General features: G+C 42.0%; 1 protein-coding gene across 20 annotated transcripts in view; it reads right to left on the bottom strand.

The window, feature by feature from the left end:
- The window catches only part of grm8a (glutamate receptor, metabotropic 8a), a 453,766-nt gene that overhangs the window by 113,735 nt on the left and 314,817 nt on the right, over positions 1-25,214 (bottom strand). For 2 of the 20 annotated variants that reach the window (XM_037121966.1, XM_037121964.1), the window contains exon 16: positions 4,795-5,741. The exons of 13 other annotated variants lie outside the window; for them this stretch is intronic. In XM_037121966.1, the coding sequence (XP_036977861.1) occupies positions 5,696-5,741 (46 nt within the window). In that variant the 3' untranslated portion in view covers positions 4,795-5,695. Of the gene's footprint in view, positions 1-4,794; positions 5,742-19,852; positions 19,873-21,579; positions 21,615-21,910; positions 21,973-25,214 lie in introns of those variants that run through there. 5 more of the 20 variants (XM_037121975.1, XM_037121971.1, XM_037121972.1 and 2 more) reach the window with 5 other exon arrangements.

Raw genomic sequence — 25,214 nt, 5'->3', positions numbered from 1 at the left:
TGCACATCCTAGTTTATTTACCAATCTAAAAAGCACATTTGCTGGAGAGATTTATACTTATGCTAACGCTCCTAACCTTGCTCAGACTAGCTGGCAATGGTCAACATTGGTAATGCTAATTGGCTAACTTTGGGACTGTACTTTATGTACCCAACTGAACCCAGCTCAGAAGTCAGCTATTCTTACGTTTTTTTTAATTTTGTTTGTTGATTGTTTTACCACTAACTAGGGTCTACCAAGACTGTTGATGCTGACAAAATACAGATACCATGTGATATCAACGGCATTGTACGACTGGCTCACAAACCATGTTAGGAGCTGGAACTAACGCGATAAACACTGTAAAATTATTTTCCCCATTCATAATAATGTTTCCAAGGAAAACAGATACTTTCATTGTGCGCCTTTCCTCAAGCTTGTAGATGTATTCTTTAAAGAAACATAAAAATGTTGTTCAAGCAATTCAAGTTGCTGTAGTGTAGTACAGGGCAAGGTGTGCTCAATCTGCAGCTGCGTAGTTCGATGCTGCTACTTAAACCTACACACGGGGCCTTTAATTCACTCGAATTAGTAAGAATAACAAGCAACTAATGGTAAAGAATTCAAGGGTCAAAAGCACTTGCATTCAGCTCATGAAGAGTTTAAATGAATGCTTTAGTACAAGCCTGATAAGCGCTTTCACTACATGACCGTTTATCAACTACTGAAAGTGGGCTTGTCGAGGGCTTTTCAACATCGAGTAGAAGCTAGCAGAATGTGAGGTTTATTTCAACGTAACATTATGACACACTGGACCTCAGGGTTGAAACAGGGAAAAAAGGTGTGTGTGTGACTAAATGACACCAGATTTGCTTGTAGAATTAATAGTAAGAAAGAGAAAGAGCAAAAAAAAAAAAAAATTGTAAGAGTTTTTTGAGCAACCCACATGGGCACATGGGTTTGAACTCTGGGAACTCGTGTGTGCTTACACTTTTCCGCCTTTATGTATATGTGTAGTTCAGAGTACCGTATAGAGAGTGTGTGTGTGTGTGTGTGTGTGTGTGTGTGTGTGTGTAATTTGTTGCTTTCATGCTGATTTCTGCTCCTCTCCAGTGGTCTCCTCACAGCGGTGGACCAGCCTCACTAGCGCAGAGCTGTCAATCAAAAAAACAGTTCCACACATGCACACACACACACACACACACACACACTACCAAAACTACTGGAGTACAGAGATTTCAGCGAGCTCCTCTCTGCTGTTATTGTCATGGTAAAGGGATGTCAATCTAACAACAGTGATGGACATCCGTTCTGTAGCACTTTGACAATCCAGAGATGCATGCGAGGTACATATGGCACACAGCTGTTCAGGGTGGAGCATGTGTAGGTGAGGAGGCGTGAAAATGGATGGAACAACGGACGAAAAAGCAACCAAACAACAGTCCCTTCGGTGTTGCAGTGTGTAGTTCATCGATTGCCGAAGTTCAAATTCACTGTTGATGAAAACAAACAACTGACAGTAATCAGATACTGCGTCTATTGCTTGCTAATAATTGAGAGAATTCAAAGAGACATAGAGCAACATAATCTCAATATAAAATAAAGGCTTTCTTTATTTCTTTCTTTTACATCTTCTAAATGAGATTCTCTCCTAGGCCCACACGGTTGAAGTACACCCACAGCAACTGCTATAACCCCACCTAAACACACAGTCATCCATCTCCAAAATGAAATCTCATGCAGGTAATACATCCAAACTTTCTGTTTAAAGCCACCCACACACATTAGCATACAGCACATAGTGTATTTAACAATGGACCGAGGGTTAACTTATATACTTTCATCGCTATTTCTGGGAGTCATGTTCCCAGTTGCGTTGCAATGAAGCCATGTATGTTTGATCTTTAAAAAAAATGACACACTCTTCAAGCCAATTGCCAGAATAGATATTGGCGATGTACATTTACGCAAAAGGATGTGTTGAAACCACTCGGTTACAGGAGTTGGAAAGAGGTGATGTTTTAGCATGAAATACCTGACAATACCATAAAATATACAGAAATATGGGTAGAGATGTCCCTTGGCCTCCTTAAAAATATCCAGTTGTAAAATGCTTATCCGGGGATGTCACGCTTACAAATGCTGAAACACAGTCTTGAACTGTGGTCACTGGCTTGATGGCCTTCTCGCCTGACTCCACCATCCTCCCCTCCCTCCACCTCCTGACATGAATGTAAACATGTAAAGTGAACTTGAAATATCAAAATGATATGCAGCCTACAGCAGATACAAATGTGAATGTCCAAGTGGTTTGCAGAACCATTTAGGTGCCAACATGTTATCCTGACAACTGGGCTGCACTTTAACACCACGGACACTGCATCGAGGTGCGGACCGTCCTGACTTACCTCTCGAAGAGCACATTGATCATACAGTCAAGCCTTACGCAAGGCTCCCATTCCATCTTCAGACTTTTTTTTCTTTATCTAACTGCCTTTACAGACTGCTTTATCAATGGTCTGAGTCAATACAGTTTTTTCTTTTTACTTTTAATAGTATACAGCTGTAGGATAGGGAGCATAAATCGACCCGATAAAATTCTTTCAGGAGAATTCAGCTGATCAAGCAGTGTCTCCTATAATTGTCTCAGCCATAATAAAGACATGTGGGGTATTCTTAGAATACAGCTAATCTAACATGTCATCTGATATTTGGCCTAATGATTGATTTATATATTGCCAATATAAAAATATATATATATACATCAGTATCAGACAAACATAAAGGTTTATTTTGAAGTTACGGTTAGGTAAGCGTGCTCTTTTAAGTTTCTGACTACTGTAAACATTAAACTTGCAGTATGCCTTCTCACTCCAGGAGAATAGTTGTTTTTATTTATTCGCCAGTGGTCGTTTGCATATTTAACCTTCTTTCCCCACTCCCTCTTCCACTCCTCGGCTTATCATGTCAAAATCAAATCAGACCGCGAACAGCAAACAAGTCAGCATTCCATTTACTTAATGAGTGATGCTGATGGCCCACTTCCATGTTAATAAAACTCATATGCTAATTATTGTTTTGAGCCAGTTAATTAAAACTAAGTGTGCTAACAAGTGTTTATTTACAGTGTTCATCTGAGTCGAAACAGAAGGCCCAGAGCATGCTCACGGGTCAAAAGTAGTCCATCCTCATTAGACGAAGATCCATCAAACTTTAATGTGGTCACACTGGTCAGTCACACATAAAACACATAACACGCGGGGTGAGGCTGCTTTTTGTTCTGTGTTTAAAGCTGCAGTTAAGTTTCCATTAGCTCAACTTATTCATTAGTGGATAAACAAAAAATGCACTAATTCATGTCATTTTTTTTTGTTTTCATTATAGTTAGGTAGATTTGTGACTTGTATATATTTGCACTCAGGTTTGGCTCTGTCAACATTTATCTTCTGGGCTGTTCTAATGAGATTTAATAGCATTTCTTATAAATACAGAAATGTAGAATGGATGAATATGTCGAGTACAGTCATCAGTGAATTCTTTTCACTGCCCTGGATACTGTAGATTTGCCCTTAAGATAATGAACATTTGACTTTTTAAACATTTTTACCATTTATTAATCCTGTATTTTCACCTTTAAGATATATGTTTTTTTTAATCCTTTCACCTTTGAATGCATCATTCTGTCTTTATAATCCACTTAACGACAATAATGCTCTTGTTAGAGGTATGGATTTAAACGATTTCATTGCATTGTAACACTTTTTTCACAAAGGACATTTGTGGGCTCTCCTCCGACTCTGGTTGTTTATTCCTCCAGAAGGTCTGGCTCTCCACCACTCTCTATCCTCCAAAGCTAGCCTGCTCTGATTAGCAGATTAGCCTCTATTCCACCGAGCCCTCCCAACACAACACTTGGCAAATGTCTTTTGTTTTTTTCCACTGCAATTGCTGCAACACCTTGAACTCTACACCCTTACTTCCTGCCCCTAGGCATACATGGAACTAGACATACATGTTGGTGTGCTGAAATGTTCAACATGAAAACATCCTCAAGATACTGGACTGGAATGAACACAAATCAATTCCCATTTAATGTTTACCTGTTGCCATGTTGCTATATTTTTCTCTGTCTGTTGTCTTCGGAATAGAAGTTAAGCATAAGAGGAGACGGGGACCACTGGACATGGCTTTATCGTCAGGTACGTCTGATAACCTATCACTGACGTCAGAGGCAGAGTGGAAATCATTTTACAGTGTAATGATGTGAATAGTGCGCCAAATGCATACATGTGAAACACGAGGCCGGTGCATTTTCAAACGTGATTATGGTAATCTTCATTGTTACTCTTAATTGCAGCATAAAGGCCAAAGTATACAGAATTAACAGCATGTTATTAAGGTAGTGATTATGGAAATTAACACAAAATTACAATCAACCTCAGATTGTGTGCTGCACGCTTTGATCTGCGCGGCGGCTGCATCATTCATATGTGGGCCCGCCTCTCTATTGTGTGTTTAGACAAAAAAATGTTGAGTTTTGATGAGATGCTTTTGTGTTTGGTGGTTGAACTTTCACACCCAATGTGGGTTTGCATCTGTTCGCCAGTGTGTGCACACACGCGAGTGTATAAAAAAGTGTGCGTGTGTGCCTACTTCCGTCTGCTCTTGTGTTTGTGAATTAGTGATGCAGCTAACAGTGGTATTAACGGCTGTGCTGAGCCCCCAAAAAAACCAAAGGCCACGTAGGGAGAAATAAAAGCCCTCAGAGAACAATCATTATGAATCCGGCAATGAAAACACCAGTGTGTGCCAGTCCTCAGTTCAGTTCTCTGCATTATTCATTCGCTGACAGCAAAACAAATATTAACATATCAAATATTAACATCAATTCCCCTGATACATTCATACCACTCCAGAACTAAAAAGGGCAATTTAACGCCACATTTGAAACTCAAGTTAAAGGAATGTATTCATGTCAGCACAGGAGAGTTGTGGAGGATTTCACAGAGAACACCAGATAGATGATTTGCCATAACACTGTTTGGTCAATTTGCCTGTGGAGGATAAATTTGCCTTGAACCTACTTAAATTTAATCACATCACCTTCGATTTCATAGTAATTTCTTGTGGGAAGAATCTCAAAGATATAAAAAACATGGGCCAGGACTCAGTAAATCAACACTTTCTCTGATAATGAACGCGATGCTGATTTTATTACCGAGCATATTAAAAGGAAATGTTTTGATTTTCTGAAAGCTCAGAAATCTCATTTAGGTGTTAATGCTCCAAGGAGATTTTTTTCCCCTCAAGGTTTTTTAAATGATAAAAAGGTTCCATTTGGTGTAATTTATCCTCAAAGACATTGCCAAGACAGTAGCTGATCACATAAAACAGCTGTGATGGGTAAGAGCCTGTTTTTTAGATCACATTTTACGTCACAATTTACATGAATTATGAGATCAAACCTGCAAATTCGTGTGATTTTCAAACACTGAGGCATCAGCCATCTGAGGTACAGGTCAGGTCCCTTGACTCTTATTATATTCTGATACAATCACTAATTAACCAAGACACAATACAAAACAAGCTGTTTCTGCAGTACAATAACAATCTGTAATGAGAGCTGTGAAGTAGGTGCCGTCTTTCCTTTCATTGTGTCTCTCTGGCACCAGCGGGATTATTTTCTTATTCTGCTGGTCTTTTGTTTCCTCGATGATCACCAGGAGACATCAGGACAAAAAGAGGAGATGACCCTTCGCACCCTATTATCCAAAAAAATGACAACCATTCACACCACGCTTTAGCAAATGTTTCTACTTATTGTCCGTCTTTTCATCTCGAGTCTGACAGGACTGATCCACAGTTGCATTAATTTGTACCTGATTAATATAAAACTGTATAGAACTCTCCCTCCCCACCTTTTTTTTTTTTTTAAACCTTGCTAGTGGCACGGCTTTAGGCATTGGAGTGACTATCTTGCTTGCTTCTCCACGTTGATCCAGGGCTAAAGATCTCAACACTATCTGGTGGATTACCATGAAGTTTGGTACAGGTACTTTTTGGTTCTCAGAGGATGAATCCTACTTATTAGAAGTCCTCTGGCTCTACCTCAAATGCTGCCATGGGGGTCACATTTGGGATTTCGAATGGAATGCCTTAACATTATTGGATGGATTGCTGGAGGAAATTTTTTACCATGTCATTCATTCCAAAACATTATAATATACATATAATATACAATATACAACAATATACAAGATGGTTCCTCTCAATTTGACGTAAATTCCTAACAGAGAACTGACGTGAAGTAACACTTTCATTCCACTGAAGTTGATAACAGAGACATATTTTCATCCCATGTGTTAATATAATGCCTCTTAATCGCCTCTGTTATGAGATGAATATTACAGCGTTGCCAGGTGCTGCGGAAACCTGTTGAGTCTGCCTTTCAGTCTGTCTCCTCTTCAGATTTCTCGATTGTCTCTTTCAGAGACTTCTCCATTCAGTCTGCGAACAGTACCTAAATCCATCACCCAGCCTCGCTCAGTCTCTCGTATCCCCATCTGCCACAGTACCTCGGCTACAGGGATCAAATCCACAGGTTTAATTGTCTCCTGCCCTTTGGACGTATCCCTGCTCCCGAACTGGCAGGGCGTCTGCGGGATTTAAGAAACCCTTTACCCTTTTAAAACATTCATTCATAAGGGCGATGTTTAAGCCACTCTGTGACATCCCTTGGACATCTGCAATATGGCTCAGCTTAATACATTATTTAATCCCTCTATTATGATAAGGATTACAAAGAGAAGACAGACACAGAGTGGCAGACTAGTGAAAGGAATTGGGGAGGAGGAAGCAGAAGCGAGAAAGGAAGGCCTCGACCTGACATGTTACAGGGTGGTTTGACCCTCTTTGATAGCACCGGTGTAATGTTTGACCCCTGATGGAGACGAGAGAGCTCAGTATAGGGGTTGGGGATGGGGTGCGAGGGGAACGAGCGAGAGTGGGAGGACCTGTGTTTGACATGAGTTTGACCCCTTTCAGGGAGTAATTGGCTACAGCCATTTTTTACACCGCCAGCTGAAGGTGGCGGACATGCAATGACAATAGGCAGTATCACAAAAAAGAGACTTCTGAGCACGAGAGTCAGGCAGTGAGAGATTTAAAAGAAATCTGCAGATTACTCAAATATCGGGCTTAACTTTCTTCTCCTGTATCTGATTTTATTGGACCAGTTCAGACAATCAACTGCAGGAGACAAGCCAATATTGAATCCACTCAGGCAGTAAGAAATGGTTCATAATAAAAAAAAAGAAGGCTCAGTCGATGCCACATCACCCTGAATGCAGAAATTTCCCAGTCCATATCATTCATGGATCATGGATTTTCTCAAAAAAGCAAACATGTAAAGTCTTTGATGAAATTGATAAGATGAAGCTGTACTTAAATAGTTGTTAGTTACAAGTTTGGGAAGTTTTAGTACTATTTCTTGTTTCTTTTATTACTATAAACCAAGAAGTCAGACATAATGACAGGTAAATCATGATCATTTGATGACCTGTCATCCAGTCAATGCATAAGGAAAACCTAATGTCACTCCAGGGAATGGCAGCTATTCATACTGCACTTCACTGCATTTGACAGCGTTAATTATCTTCTCTAATAATAACAAAGACCTCAGAAAGAACCTGTTGTTCTTTGGCATCATTAGTCAAGCCTTCAACTTGACCTCATCTGTCATTAAACAAAATAATGGACAAATAAACAGAAGTTGAAAAAGGGGCATTTTCTTGTACTTCAGCTTTAGCCACTTTTAATGAAGACTTGCTGAAATGCACGGACACAAGCACAGCACATCGGTTTTTCTACCCACATTTAAATGATGTTACTATGGTAACCCAGTTGCAGATAGTGGATAACTATTCAGGGCATAACTAGCTTGTAAGGGGCCGTGATCTGCAGCTAAATCGAACAAATTTCTGCGGTTTAACGTTTGAAGTCATACATGCCACTTCGACCATCACAAGTGCACAAGTACAAAACACACAGGTCAAATCAATAAGCGAGAGACCAGAGAGAGAGTTGGGGAGGGAAGAGGAGGGTCAATGCTGAAGTTTGCAAAGCAGGAGAGAGAAAATGAGAAAATGTTGAAAGGAGGGTTAACAGAAAGAGTAAGGGGAAGCTGGAGTGAAAGAAAAGCAAAGAAAGAAGGTAAACCCAATGAGTTTCTTGTTACAATGCAATGTTTTGCTGGGAAAATTTAGCATTCATATAGATTCCAACTGACGCACAACACACTGTCGCAGACCAAGTGCACGTCCTCATGGTGATGGCCCCCCCTGATGGTGGCCCAGCTGCCAGAAGAAAATATTGGCAACGTTCCTGCAAAACACTGACATGTTCACATTTCAAGTCAATGGTACTATAATCATGATAAATTGCCCAAAATCTAACCACACCATAAGCACAGCATTGTCACAACAAACAAACATATGTTGCAAAATGTATTCAGGCTATTGGGTTGGGTTGCAGATGGCAGTACCCCAACCTGATCGAGCATCTGTAAGACATGCCAAATAAGGTCCATCTCGCAAACCCATGGGCTCAAAGGATCTGCCAACAATACCCTGGTGCCAGACACAAGACACCCGTAGAGGTCCTGTGTTAATGCTACGATGGGTCAGAGCCAAGTTTGATCCCCAATAGGTACTCCGTGGATCAGACTTTTTCTATGGATGCTTGATTGGGATCTGGGGAATTTGGAGGTCAAGTTAACGCGATTATGGTGTGATAGGGGTAGTTGTTCTGCAGAGAGGACCACTGCCATCGAGGAGTGCTGCTGCCATGAAGCGTACTTGGTCTGCAACTGTATTTGTGTGGGCGGTGCGTGACAAGGACCAGAGGTTTCCCTGCAGAACATTGCATTGTAACAAAATTATCAACTTGTTAGTGCTTTTTAATGTTGGGGCTGATAAGCGTAAATGTTGATAAGGCAAGGTCCCTGCTTCAATAAAGTGCATCGGTGATAATACTAGTATTTACAGTATCTTATGCACTGACTGCTATAACGCTTGATGAATCTCTGTCACCTCTTGGTACCTGAATATCCCCCGGGGTACTGGATCATACTTGTGCAACTTGAACCATGCTGCCTGGCACATTAGCGCACACTGTAATACTCTTTAGGAGGGCAACAAGACAATTGCGGAGGCGCAGGGGAGAGAAGAGAAGGATGTATGAAACAGGAGAGGGATCCCAGGAACTGGAGGGCAAAAAGGGGTGAGACGCAGAGTCGAAGAAAGACAGCGAGGCATGAGGGAGATAGACAAGGGGCGAGAACGACAAAGCCAGGGAAGAATGAGGAAATGAGACAGAAACAGATACAGCGTGGCAGAGAATAAGCAAGGTGGCAGGAAGAACGACATAGATCGAGGAGGAGCGCGAGGAACACAACGGCGGACGAACGAACGAGCGAGTGAGGACGGAGGAGGAAGAGGAGGTGGAGGAGGAGTGCTGAGAGGAGAAGACGTTGGCGGTGTACAGATTTCTCCTCCATTACGTTCTGAAAAGAGAGAAACAAGGGATGCAAGGCAGAGATAAGAGGAAGTTGATTAAAGAGGCACTGCCAAAGAAAAGAGGCCCTGTATTTAGCATTCTCCTGGCACTGCGGAGGCTTATTTTCATGTCCTAGTTTGTCAAAATGAGAGGGAGCCAGAGGGTAACGGCAGAGGAGACACAGGCAGCGAGCACACAGAGATAGTCATGTTATGTGATTGAGACAGAGAGAGGGAACAAATACAAAGCAGACTGAGGCAGATATCGAGAGATTGAGAGAGCTCTTCATCTAATTATCAAACCCTTAGCATCGTTTCTCCGCCACATGCCGCACTTCACGAAACGAACTGTAAAATCACATTGTTACACGCAGATGTTGACAATTACATGAGAAAGGACTGAAAACAAGAGATGTGCGGCTCTTTCTCTTGCTTCACCAGGATCTCATTTGTGATGACTATATTGAGCATGTTGATGCGGTGGTATGGCTTGGCAAGGGAGGTTTCATCACAGCAGAAGAGGGAGGTGTGTGGTCGTCAACATGGTTTTGATCATTGACTTTCAGCCACAGAGAAGGTTTTGAGCCCGGGGCTTATATCAGCCATATCTTATATTTACTCCTCTTTTGGGTGTTTTGTTTTTAATTTCAGTTTTACCTTTTCTTCTCCCCTCCTTTCCTAAAAGTTACTTTCACACACAAGTTGTTTGGATTAGCAAACACTACTAAGCCCATACTACTTATCATATTTTAATCAACGTAAAAAGACAAATAATTATAAAGGTTTCTGCAAACTAATCACTACCCATGCAGTTCAATGCTCTTGGAGGCTGATTAACATCTTTATATTCAGGCAACTCAATAAATAACATTTTCATAATATAACCCAATGAATTCAAATGGATTCTTCGCAGTACTTCTGTTTAAAAGCCTCTCAGAGTCGGCTATTAGCTTCAAATATGGATACATGGCACATTTTCATTTTCAAGGATATTTGAAAATTTGAAATCATATAATGAGAATGTCTGCATTCAATATTTAGGATGCATTACACCGCTGTGCATGATTTTTGTTCGGCTTGAAACTAAAGTGACAAAATGAACTCATTAGGATTCTGAAGCAGTCGCGTGCAATAAAACAGTAATCCAACCAAGCAGTGAAATCTGAGGACTTTGTTGTAGCTGACTGAAGCCGTTTACCCAAATGAACTCTGAGCAATGTCTTGACAATCTGGAGTCCAGAGTCTGGACGTTGTCTGGACTTGGCTTTTCACACATGTAATACACAACAGGAGATGCTGGTACTGATGACTGGTTGTCTCAAGACAGGCAGGGAAAAAAGTTTATGCCGAGAGACAGGGCTCACCGTTTGACAAATGATTGCATTAGGACATACAAAACGGATTTCATAAAATCATTCAGGAAACAGTACTGAAGCCAAAGTATTGGTAACATTTTTGAAATCTTTTAAATGACACCCAGCCTTAGCTCTGAGCGACAGAAAATACCCTGTGTGGTTTATCCACCTAGAAAGGTGCACAGGAAAAGGAGGCGGGCCAGTTGAGAAAATTCTACCTGAATTTGGAAGCATCTGCTGATATCAACAGTGTTAAAGCTTGAAAAGGAACAAAGCAGCTACGCTCACACGCTCACTTGCTGTGCAGGACGATGACCCGCTCTATTTACAGACACGGGATCAATGGGACACAGACTTTGTACCAGAGCGCTGGCAGGGTTAAGCCCGGGCCAACTGATTTGGATATTTGCATTCACACTTGCAGTTCCTCGGGGCGATGTCCAGACAATTCCAGGGTAGCAGTGCGTGGACTTGACACTATGATCTCACAGGAGTATCATAAACAGGGCTCGGCAGTGCGAGTATTTCATTCACATTCGCCGCTAAAAATAGATTCACCAGTGAGAAAAAAAAAAAAAAAAGTACGAGCATTGGTGTAGTAAGAGACCATAAGCTGTGAGATAAGATCTGTTGGAAATAATAAGTAATAATGAAAAAGAAATAATGGGGGCTACTAGTGAGCGTCATTCATTTTCTTTAAGGCTATTTTCATTTCATTTTGGCAGAGTCTGACCGACTTGATGATCACACGGAGGACCAGGCAGACTAGTTCATTTTTGCCTGGGCGGCAGGAGTCACAGACCAGCAAGAGTCTCAGCTGCCTTAGTGCAACATGAAGGGGATGCTGGACACAAACTCTGCTCCTCGCTGTCAAGGTGCTGGACTTTGTTCTCCTGACTAAAGGATCTAAATCCAGGCAGCAATTACATTTTCCTCCCAAATGTATCTGGCAAAGTAAATTTGTCATATAAAAATAGTGTGTAGGAGATCGCTTCTCCTTTTTTCCCCCGCTCTTGTCCTCATCTCTCTCTCAAATCCCCCCACGTGCTTCTGCTCTACTATCTCCCACCTCTACTTTACTCCATCATTTCCGTTGTAGCAGCTCCTCTGTCCTCCCCTGTTGCTCTCGTCTCCTCTCCCCCCTCCCCCTCCTCCCCCTCTGTGCAGCCTGTAGGTGGCATAGAGGCATGTAAATTGGCACAGAGTGCAAGCGGAGTGATCTGAAAACCCATTTCTGCTCCACAGGCGCCGTGAAAGACGCCGCTGTCATATCCCCTCCGTTCCACCGCACTCCTCGCGGCTTTCACGCCGACCCCCACCCCGCGCCGCCGCCGCTCATCCCGTCATCTCCTCACTCCAATTATCTATTTTAACTCCGTCCATTTCTCTCCTCGTCTTCGCTCTCTTTAGCTCCACTTTCTCACTTGGCACTGACTTTTTTGTCCCTCCTTTCTCAGTCACTCCTTCATCATTCTGCTCCTTAGTTCCACCCTCCTCCTCCTCCTCTCCTCCTCTTTGTGCCGGTCATCAGATTATTCCGTTGCCTCCAAAGCAGCATGTATTTTTCTATCTATTTCCACGCATGGACAAGGGAAGAGGAAGGGCCACTGACAGAGATTATGCAGGCGTGTTATGTCATGAACCAAATAGTTGATAGTAAGTCGTGAATAATAAGTCTGGTCCTGAAGACATAACGAGCCGTTGGAAATACAGACCTGCCCCTAACGTTTAGCCCTTTCTCTGTGTTTTGTGCATTCATGCCTCGGGGTATTGTCTTCCTAATTCCTGTTTGGATAGAGGTGAAAGGTGAAGCGCCAAGGCTACATGGCACAATAGTCTCTGCTTTTTGACGTCTTCCCCCCCTTTTGGCACATGGCATATGCCGCTAAAAATTTTATCAAAGTCCAGCAGTGAAGTTGCTGCACTTCGCCGCTCCTCTAATATCATTGCAGATTAGCAGGGTCGGAGCACAGGGTGCTAATGTTAGCCCAAAGCACCGCCAGGTAATGAAGTCGTGTTCTGCTTTCATTGACGCCGCGATTGATAGCGTGAAGTTGCATATGAAATGCGAGCAGCCACGACTTTCTATCTCGGTCAAGTGAATGGAGGATGACACTGAGGTAACAGCAGAATTACAACAGTGACGCCAGAGAAATCACCGCGGCTAAAGAGGACACATTGTCAATGTCCGGTTGCGTCTGATGACGGATGAGGGTCTTGAGGGGCTGTCCCATTTCAAAGGGGATTAAAAAAAAGATCAAGATTAAGATAATTTCTTGTTTGCCGCTCTCATTATTGATGTTAAAGGGGACTGCTTGTATTTTTAAACCTGGGCCTTGGTTTTGGTCGCCCAACAAAACAAAACATGAGTCTTTGCAAGAGGAGATGTCTCACTCTGAAGTTTAACAAGAGGTATGTTGTCGCAGGAAGACGGAGACAGAAATGTGAACAGCGTGGGAGAGAGGAGTTTGGAGTTTACTCAGTGAAACAGCCGGCAAGAATATATTTTTCAAAGTCACGGAACTGATTTCAACATCTCATCTAGATGAGGCAACAACTGTATCAACTGACCTTTCATGACATTACAGAGCGAGACTTTGTGTGTTACAAAGTGTTACAAAAAGGATCTTACAAATCTTGCAACAAATCTAATTCTGTAAGGAATCGTTTTGTAATGTTGCGGGCAGAGGCAATCTACCGGACTGATTCCAAAACCTTAGTTAAGTAGGTATCATTTAAACACCAATTGATGTGAATAAAAGGCCCAGATTTAAAAATATCTGAACTGCCTTTTAACTGGCGGCCAACAAAACTCAATGCTTCCTGTTAAAAGGAAGACTTTTAATTTGAAAATTCTGGAGAAAGTACCGAGTTCCAGCTATCACAGCTAAACATCCTTTTGGAAAAAAAGGAAAGATTTGGAATGAAGTTGAACAAAGTTGACAACAACGAGCCACCGAGCAATGCATCACACGGGTTCCTCCTGCACGACTCCCTCCTCCCCTCTCACCTCCTTTCGTTTTCTCGCAACTTTGTCACCACCTCTCCTTAATCTCTCTCCCCTCCTTGCTCCCTTCCCTCCTCTCCTCCACTGCCAGCTCTGCACCTCTATGTTCGCTCCCCCTCCCTCCCACCGTGCATGTGATTTCATCTTTCATCTCCTCTGCACACCCTTTCCCCTCCCTTCTTTCTCTCTCTCTCCCGTCCGCTTGCCTGCCCGCCTGTTCGCTCGCTCGCTCTCCCACCACCTAATGGGGTGCTGTTGCTATGGTAACGCGGGAAGAACATGCTTGCATTCCAGTGTGAAAAAAGACGAAAGCTTGCAAAGTGTCTCATTCTCTCTCTCTTTTTTTTTCCGCTGTCTTATGTCAAATTCAAACGCACTTTTTGCATGAATGGGCTGTAAAAGCAGATGCCTCACACGGCGCAGGAAGAGAAGGGACAGCAAGCGACGACGACGCCTTAGACCCAATATTGATTAATACGGTTATAAATAATTGATGACAGTATTAGTCGTATGAAAAGCATACATAATATCATATATCCATGAAATTTACATACAGATTATACTCATGCATGCTTTGAACACACACATTGCACATCTGGTACATAGGTAATTAATAGCTGTTTCTCCAAACTGATGGCAACATAAAGAAATACACAGACATTTCTCATAATTTCAGGAATGATTCGCAAGATTTGGAAATGTATTTCTATCATCTCGTTCCTTTAGACGTGTTCCTGCTTAATGCTTAAGGTTTTGTCTTTTCTTACCCCATCAATGAATTTAGCTCGGTCTGTGTACACATTTCTATTGGCAATTAAAAAGAGGTAAAACTGTGATTAGTCGTAGGTTTTAATCTCACACTCGCCCACTGTTTACTCCATTCGTTTAAGTTTTGCTGGCTGTGGGTGGTAAAGAGGGATTTAGCCGGTGTTTGTCAGAGCAGTTCATTCTCATTCCATTTTGGGGAGGAAAATGGTTCCAGTGGTTCCTTTCCTGAAAAGGTAAAGCAGCTTTGCTCCAAAACTACAAATCTGGATATTACTCAGATTCTGTCAGTCATCCTGATCCTATTTAATAGCATCATCAGTGAAGAGGAGGGCCATAAATGTTTGATTCATTGAAGATGTCAACTCAATGTGTAGTTTGATCCAGTGTCTAAAATGTTTACACATTTAGCAGAGGCCACATACATAAGGATAGGTTGAGTTTATCCAAAGCAGACTGGTCTGTTATAAACCTTTTGGATTGCCTGCGGTGAGTATTTTTGCTCAGGTCAATGGTGCGTGGGAGCATTTCCATTGAAAAGGTAAATGACAGACCTTCGTCTTTTCCAGAACACCATTTCTTGCCCCTCTTCACCCATCTTACAATGTGTTTTATTCTCTCTCTTATGCTTTTTTCTCTACTTTTTCAACTAGCTTTCTCAGTACCATAGGGGAAGAAGTCAACCGAGCTGGTGAGAAGGGAAATTATAGCCCTTTTCTCTCTGAAAGCAAGAACACCACAAACAGTTCATGACACAATGAGGACGACAAAGTCGATCATTTTATTGACTTGGCCATTGCGCAGCCCATCTTCAGAAAAGAACAACCATTAAAGTCAACTGTGAAAGCAGCTTACGGTGACCCACATTTACGCTTCTGGTTGGGTGACTGGCCTCTAGAGACTGAAGGAATTATTACGGCAGCAAAGGAGGAAGTCAGGCGAAGTAGTACAAAGACCGACAAGTCTGCATGTGGAGGAGGTTTGGGATGGATGGTTTGGACTGTTCATGTCCAGCGGGAGACGAAAAGTCAAAGGATGAGTTATTTTAACTGACAAAGTTAAGTTACGTCACGTACATAAACATACCGTAAGTCAAGTCCACAACTTCATTATCTTAAAGCAGGTAATGTAGTTATTGTAACCCAAACCAAAATGTTTTCCTAAAAGTAACCAAGTAGTTTTCTTGCTTAAACCTAATTCCGAGTGTACCATGAAGGTCTGGTATGCTGCTTGATGTTGTTTTAGAGGTCACAGGCTATTGACCTGTTCAGACATTTAGGTGCAGTATAAGATTAGTTGAGACTACAGTGCATTTTTTTAAAAAAAGGGAAAAAAAAAGTTTATTTCTATCTGTCATGGGGAAGGGTTTTCTGTAGTTTCATCAAACATGTCATGCAGCCACAAGACTGTCAGCTAATGTTAAAATAATGCCACAGTTTAGATTATCAGCTCCTGTCATCTGAAAATGACAGGAGCTCGAGGCTGGAACAACTCTGAGGCGGGAGCATTTTTCATGTAAATGAACTCCTTGTTGGCGCTACGGATGGCAGCCATGGTGAACTGATGTACTTGTTTGTAATTCAGAGGAAAAATAATTAATATGATAAATTAATTCCGTGAAAGCCAATTTAAGACTTCATCAGGGACACATTTTTCAAACAATATTTCAGCAACAGCTGAAAGGGCTTTATTAAAGCCTTTGTTGAGACACGGGGATCATTTTTGGGTCGTTGAAAGACTTTTTCTATCACTTTTCTGTCTGACACTTCTGACACATGCTGATGGAGTGCTGGTTCTCCCTGAGGCTTTTCACACCACAAAATGGACCGTTAGCGCCAACAACATTTTTGACTTAATAAAAGAATATCTATCAATGCTGGGCAGATGGACACTGTAGAGGAACTCAGTTAACCCTCTTTTACATAAATGATTTGACATTCTTGCAGGTAATCAACAAACCAAGGTGGCCATTGTAATTTATATTTCATTTGTCTATTCCTGTTACTAACAGTGTCAATAACTTCCTATTTGTTTATTTATTGTGCAGACTACCTCCTGAAATACAACATTAAATTTGAGGAGGGCTGTCTAGAAATCCCTGTATTTGGTGAGTCACTGTGATCTTGACGGCTGTTGGTCAGATCGTTTACTTCATCATAAGCACCAGTGCAATGCTTTAAAAAACACCACCTGACAAGTAAGGGCCCTGTTGATGGTCGGTCGCCTGCCAATTTCTGAACCGTCGGTGAGTGTCTAGTTGTGGCACCACACCATTTCAAGTAGTGAGGCCTCTGTCAGCATTTTTTGGGCTGAGTGAGTGTGTGGAATAGGCAGTGGAGCAAGTCAGTGAGAGAAATCCCTCTGATTGGCTAAGCAAATCGGTACACGAGAAGAACAAATTTTAAAAAGTGTCACCTTCCCTGGGCCTGTTGCTGTAGCATCCGTTTCTACCCACTTTTCAGCTCTGCCTCAGTGCTATTCGCACCTGTTTGTCAGACATATTCTTGATTAGAAGAGGCTATTAGCAAGAGTGCTGTCAAACGCCACTTTATCATAATAATGTTTTGTATGTCTGTATTCGTGAGGTTTCCAGATAATGGTTCGTTTTATTTTAATGCTCATCTCGCCTTGAGTTTCGGCTGCCTTTGTGTCTTTCCCGGCTTTGTGATGGTGTTACCCTGCCCTGATTAGTTTCACCTGTCGCTCATTAGCCTTTCCTCCATAGTGTATTTATATCACGTCTAAGTGCCAGTTTATGATTTCTTTTTTTTTTCACTAAAAGGCTCAACATTCCAGCTTACACCAGGATATAATTGACACTATTTTATCAGCAATTATATTACAAACAACAAGCAGCAAACTACACGCTTTACATGTTGGTTCTTTAGATTCTGACATGATGATATGATGTTATTTTTGAAGAGAAGTACTATTGTGTACAGGGTATCTTATGTTTTCTGTGTTCTGTGTGAACTGTGCTAGACTTCTTTGCCTGATTACCCTTATCTGTTTTTTGACCCTTTCCCACCATCAAGTCAGCCTTTTGCACCTTTGGATGGTGTGCATCAAACTAATGAACTGCCTTTGCTCTGCTCCTGGTGTATTCAGTGAGGTCTGATCTCTTGTTTTCCCATTTGCCCTACCTACAGCTGTAACACTAGTTTAATCCTAACACACTGGACAAGGACATGATAGTAAAAAATATCGTCTTTCCCTTTCAAAAGTAGCAGAGTAGAAGTATTAAGTAGAATGTGCAGAGGAGATGAAGGATGAAATCACATGCACGGTGGGAGGGAGGGGGAGCGAACATAGAGGTGCAGAGCTGGCAGTGGAGGAAAGGGGGGAAGGGAGCAAGGAGGGGAGAGATTAAGGAGGTGACAAAGTTGCGAGAATTGTGTAGTGAAAAGTGCAGTGCAAGTATGTCAAAATACAGTAACTGAGGAAAATGTAATTACGGTCTAACGTATGCCTGACTTCATCCAACCTTTTTGCGCACAGCACAGTGCAAGAGATGGGAGGTGCGTTTGGATACGGCCTATCACTCGTCCCTAAAAGTTACAGGCGGCTGGTGCAATGCAGATCAGTTAAGGTGGGGCAATGGAAGGAGTGATGGGTAGACGAGCAGAACGACGCATAACAGATGTTAAAGAGTGGAGAGATTGAGAGCAATAAAAACACTAAAAACCTACGACAAACACAGATGCGCGATGGCTACTCGATAATGGCCGCTGCTATGGTCTCGCGGTGCCCAATGCAAGAATGCCTTGGGGTTATTATCGTACATTGCTATGACAATGTAGGGTCCAAACACAGCCCAGCAAATCACTGTAGAAACAAATTCCATTATCACAGCTTGTATGCATTCCCAGTTCAATTTAAGATAACAGACGTTTGTGGCGATTGATTTTTGAATGAATGACTTCCTGGAGACTGATGTCTATTTGTGATTGTGGGTTTCCTCGCCCGCTAAATGTATTTTCACAATGCTTCCCCCTCCGGTCCAAATACAAATGAACGTTTTCAGACGGGACCAGAAAAAAGCAGGGGCAAATGAATGAAAACGCCTCCTCCATTTCCTCCTGTGTGTGTTTATTTACTTGTTTGTTTTTTTCTCTTTGACATGCAAAGTCACAAGTATGACCCATTCACACTAACACACACTGTGTGACAATGTTGAACTCGATGAGGGAGGAAGGGCGGAGGAGAGGGGGCGATCATCCCCGCTGGTGTTTAACAAAAAGAGAAGGTGGCCCTTTGACAATTTGACAGTGGAGAAAACGGAATATCGACTAGCTTGCACTTTCCTGGGAAACATAACGTAATAAAGTGCCCTCAAGTCTGCCCCGCTGTCTGCGTGCTGGTGCCCAACTGCTTCCAGCTGGTACCCTTTTGATTTTTTCAACCCTTGCCCCTCAAACAAGTCTAAGTCCTCCGCTGCTTTGTGAAGATCTTCTATGGACTACAGCCATTCCTAACCAGTCGTATTATCTTTTTCAGTGTGCTTAGTTTTTGTCAGATGATGCAGGACCTCAACCTCGATCTTGGTCCCCAAAAATCATAATCTTGCACTCAGTACACTCCCTCACACACACACACACGCACGCACACACACACACACACACACACACACACACACACACACACACACACACACACACACGCACACACACGCACACACAGGTGTAGGAAACAGATCAGAGGGCAGTTTGTAACTCCATTAGCTGAAAGGTCATTCTCTCTCCATTAGCCGTGCACATCTGTCAGGATACATAAACTCCCATTTTAACTTTAAATCCATTAGAACATGAGCTACAAATAGACGGGCACAGAACAACAAGTGAACAGGAAATCAATTCAAAACGTAACATTTGGAATAAGACGGGTTAAACTTGTGGGTACTGAGAGGTTTTGCTTTCACGCTCACAAGGAGAGATCAGGGAGGAGAACTGAATCTGTGGACACTCACAGACAGCCGGTGACGTAACAAGATGAACCCACCCAACTTTTCTTCCCTTTACGCTCAGTCTCTGGCTAGGTGACCTTTTATGGCCGCACCTTAACAGAATGCTAACAGAGCCCTGCAGCAACTGGGAGGAATGGAAGGAAAGAGAGACAGTGGTGGCGGACTGGATTTTATTTCATTTTTTCATTTTGGGAGTTTAAAAGGAGCAAGTAGAGGAGAAGAACCACGAGATGAGCCACTGGAGTTAACCTTTGAGGAAGGGAAATAACAGATATGAGATCCGGGGAGACTTTGATGGATATTTCGAGCAGAGATAAGCAAAAGGTCTGGGAGGTAAAAACATGTGTGACACCTGAACTAGAGGATAGAGGGAGAGGCTGAGGGAAAAACAAACACGGTCAGCACAGGTGGTTTTCTCTTCCTCCATGACCTGTTTCTACCATCCACATTATTTATGGCATAGAGGATGCAGTTGCAGTCTCAGCCAATAATGCTCATAATCAGTGCATGACCTCCAGACTGCTGTTAATGCAGGACCTGTCAGTCCTTGTGACATACAGGAGAGTTTCCACCGCTGGTTCATCTGTAACATGAAACTGACCAGAACTAAAAGACTAAATATCTTATTTTTCCGCTTTGTCCAGACCAAATAAAATGAACTATGGGTTTGAAAGCATAACAAAGACATGAAGGCGGAAAGAGATTTACAGAAGGGAGGGAAGAATGACTGGAACAAGAGGGGACATAGAAAATTAGTGAAATATGTCAAATCTGAGAGGAAGGGGAAAAGAAGCAATAGTTTATGGGTGCTAGTAAAAGGAGGATAACAGGAAGAAAAGGAAAAAGAGATGGTCAACATCAGACTGGTTTATGCAATATTCCTAAAAAAACACTATTCCCACTGTTAAAGCTACTGTTTGATTTAGTTTCACGGTTCTGGGTAGTTGAAGGAACATGTAAGTAATGCAAGCTTGTACTGCAACTGTGTGTAACATCGGGAGCAACTGAAAACCTCGGTCAAATAACTTGTGTGTGCACACACTCGGCTGATTCTGATTCTGAAGCAGTGCCAAGAGTCCTTCCTTTGCAGCACTTATTGTAACCATCAAAATGCCTTAATTATGACTGCTTAAGTGGTGGAATAAAGGGCATTTTAACACTTGTGGTTTGGTTCATTTCTTCCGCACCAACTGGAAAAAAAAATGAAGCACTTTTTGCATTTTAATTCCAGTCAAGTTCCTGTTGACACTGATGTTTAAGGAACACACTGAGAGGAGTAAACAGAAAGTTGTACGGACTGATTCACTCATTAAGTTTGGGAAATCAGAACCGATGGCAGTTTGTGCAGCCCTTCATTGCTACTGATGTGTATTTATGTTCTTTGTTGTCATATAAAGCTCACAAAGAAATAACAGATTATTAGCCTTATTAGTAATAATAACAATAGACAGCAAAGCAGTGGAGACAGGAAGAAAAGGAGGCATCTTGTACAGCCATAATTTGGGGCTTTGTCACACACATCTTACCATGTAATGTTCATACAACTTACAGGCTATTGCCTTCTTGACAGTTCATGAACAGCAGATGGATTTATTCCTAATTTAAGTGGCAACAAACAAACAACAGCTTGGCCCGTTGGTCTGCACCAGGGCTGTACTGACAGCTTGCAAACCAGCGAGGGTAGAAAGAAACAAACATTTTCAAGAGATACATTTATTCTAGTTAAATAGTTATCCACAAGACATTGACAACACTTTATAAGTTCTGCTTTATTTCTTAACATAATCAAAGTAGTTAGTCATGTCAAAATGCTCAAAAGAAAGTTTGATAATGATGTTTTTGGTTTAACATTCTCAGTCTTGAGCAACACTGCAATGAATGAAACTTTTAAGTATTCAGTAATCAACTGACTGCAATTGAAAGCAAGCGGAATTCAGGACCCCGGTGCTCTTTCAATATCTCTTTGGCCCTTTAAGGGTCCTTAAGGAAAACTGCTGGAGAAAGAAATAATCAAAAGTCAAGTGTAAGCATGGATGCAATCTTGGAAGCTTAATTAGGAGGAAAACATCATGAGTCAGATGGGAGTTGAGTTTTCTTTCTTGATTTGGCATTCTAAGTGTTGGCTTGATGACATTTGTTTTTTTTTTTACCCAAATGGACATCCACACTTACAGTCTCGCTTACATGCCAAACACCCTCCACCCTCACGCAAACATCTGCAGCAACTCCAACAGGCGTGCCAACAGCCCTAGAGCAAGCAAGGCATGTACCTGCACCTTACTTCCTTGGTTACACATGGTAATCAATGATAGATGGATCCAGCCTCACACGTTGCCTTCCACGTCTCAGCTGAACAACCACGAACAAAAGCAGTATCATAAAAAAAATAACAGAATACATTATATATTCCATTCATAATGCATTGTTTCTTCACAGCAGGCAGAAAACGGAATTGGCGAGCCAGCCAGGGGTGGCTTACTTATTATTTTGATGATGAGGCTCTGAACATTATGCTGGAAAATATTGTTTTTATGCAGGCTATTGAGCCGTCAAGGTGGTTTTTTGTCACGCTTTTATCTCACCGCGCACATACAAACACATACATATTAATTAATTTGGGATCTCGAGCCATGTGGGGAAAGTATTTCATGTCTGAATTTGTCATTTCTCCTGCAGCATCATGTTTACACTGACCCTCTTTCTTCATCCTCTAGCTGAATTTGCTTTACAAGATGTGTTACTGGAAAGGAAGAGAGTCTTTCCTCAATGTGTAGCTTCAAGTTCTTGCTTCTGCATGCTGCAACCCCTTAATGCCGAACAGCAATGCAGCTTTAATAGTGAGAGCAAAGGAGAACTGCATCATTAAGCAAAGACAGACGGAGCGATAAAGAAGGCAGGGAGCGGTTGTGACAGGAGAAAGAGGGGCAGAAGAAAATGACTAGTAATAAAAAGAAAGGGATGTGTAGAAAGAGAGACGACCGAAAAGAGGAGCGGGGGGGCACTTGGGAACACCAGAGGAAAAGGTGGGAATCTCTTTAAAGTGCAAATTGATTAGAAGGGGTTGCAACTGAAGAAGCAGTGTGTGTCGCTGCACAAGAGGAATATGTGCATGGATGTGTGTTTCTGTACATTTCGCAGCACAGCTTGTGCAACCCCGTGAACGCAGACGTGTGTCCTACTGTCCTGTTGCATGAATTCATGTGGAGGTGTATTAGAACGTGAGAATGCAGTGTGTGTGTGTGTGTGTGTGTGTGTGTGTGTGTGTGTGTGTGTGTGTGTGTGTGTGTGTGTGTGCTGCAGACAGGAAGACTGAGTCTGGATAATGGGGAGTCAGAGGGCTCTGGTCTATTGCTCTTATTGGTATTCTGGCTCTCTGCCCGGCAGACAGAGGGAGAGTCTCTGATTGTGTGGCACAGAGGGAGGAGAAGAGAAACCAGAGATGAGCAGTTTTAGGTTGGGTGGACGGAGAGAGGGGCGAAGGAAAGAGAGAGAAGAAGAGACGAATTGGAAAATGAGAACAAAAGGCAGAGAGAAAGGTGAGGGCAGCAACAGAAAGAAGCAAAAAAAAAAAATTCTCACTCAGCAGGGAACCCCGAAGGAGAGTCGGCTCGGAATAAAGTGGGGATGAGACAGGGCAAAGAAAAGTCAAAAAGTGAAAGTCAAAAACATTTGATCCTGAAACCACCTCATTAAAATCACACCTCCGATATTTTACCGTCTTCTTACTCCTTGAGCATGCGCACAGCTAGTTCTGTTGCTAATGAAGAAGATGAACAACGCAGGAAGCGGGGAATTTTGTTAAGCATCATTACTCACTCAAACCCACAAATCCAATTAATCCAGTTTAATATATTCATTTTTTCTCCCAACAATGTTTATTGATTGTCACAACATCAACAACTCATTGCACACACACACACACACACACACACACACACACACACGGGTCTGAATTAACACCGGTTCAAGTTTCGCTCCGGCATCTTTGTTAAGCTTGAATTCTGCATTGTACCGTATTACCTAATTGGACATATATGTGTCACAAAAAAATGAATTAATTATCAAATAAGTGGTGGCCATTTTTTTCTATACAAAATACAGAACATCTGAACAAAATCTCAAGAACGGCAACCTAAGATTTCGCACACACCACACACACCAGCACAGTTGCAGTCATTGCAGGCGGCTGTATCAGCCCAGGTGCTTCATATGGGCGAAGTCTGTCCTTTTCTAGGTAACAAATAAAAAAAGAACCCCAGATGTTTGGCAAGGTTGACTGTTCACTCCTCATAGTAGATGTCATTTTTGGAGGTTGCAAAGATGCAGATAGTAAAGATAAAAGTAAAGATATCATGTTAATTATATATTCAGAATTTTTTTTGTTTTTTATATTTTTTCGTCTGTTTGTTTTTAAATCTGAAATTAGATAATTAAAATGCAATATACAATCTAAAATGTAACTAGTGACTAAAGTTGTGAAATAAATGTAATGAGTAAAAAGTAAAACATTATAACAAACAACAACAAGAAATGTTATAGTGGAGTTTATGTATAAAGTAGAAGAAAATGGATACGATGAAGTAAAATACATCAGAACTGTATTCAAGTACAGCACTTCAGTAGATTTACTTAGTTACAGTCCAGAACTGACAGGAACTGTCCATGTTCTTATCCTGCAGTGTTTGCAAATTAAATATATATGACATCTCTTTCAAATATGCTTCATATTAGATCCTTTTCCGAGTTCCGGCACACACGCAGACCCTTCTCATTGTAGTACCTCGTCATGCCTCCCCTCGGGCACATTTGTCCAGTATTTACAAGTCTATTACGGAGTCATTATGTTCAGGCAGTGCGGAGGGCAGCTGCTGTATAATCCTGACAGGAGCTGTGCTGTCATTCATATCAGATCCGTATATGCCCCCCTGATGGCTGGGTAGAAATAGCCCCACACAGGCATCAGCATAAACACACAAACACACACACACACACACACACACACACACACACACACACACACACACACACACACACACACACACACACACACTTAGAGACATGCGTACATACACAGTCTGTCAGTGTGCATCAAGGCACCTTAACACATTAAGCACATACTTTATGAGGGTGCGTCTTCATCTGAATGAAAGGAGAAGAAGTTTTGAAATGCCAGCGGGGGTCAAAGGTGATGGAATATGAGCATGATCTCTTTTATTACGCTTCCTTACTCTCACGCAGTAATTTCTCTCCTCCATCTGTCTCTGTCCTCCAACCTTTTTTTCCTTACGCTTCCTCTCTTGCCTGCTCTCTCACTGTCAAACTTTTTTTTTTTCTTCTCACTATCCGCCGATGAAGCTGAAGATAGAGAAGCAGGAGAGAGATTAAACACAGAGAGTGTAAGTGATCACCCCGCCGAGTGCAACTGCCACTTTAAGGCGGCAGCCGCTGGCCGACTGCAAACACTCACACAACCTCCCCAAAAACCCCAAACACTCTATGTACACACCAACACTAGAATAAACTACAATATACTCTATATACAAGAAAAAAAGTTTGAAACTCACTCGCTCCGTAGGTCACTCGCTCACAGA

The sequence above is a fragment of the Acanthopagrus latus genome, chromosome 14 (genome assembly GCF_904848185.1).
Source record: "Acanthopagrus latus isolate v.2019 chromosome 14, fAcaLat1.1, whole genome shotgun sequence".
Lineage (NCBI taxonomy): Eukaryota > Metazoa > Chordata > Actinopteri > Spariformes > Sparidae > Acanthopagrus > Acanthopagrus latus.
This window is presented reverse-complemented; position numbering and strand designations above follow the sequence as displayed.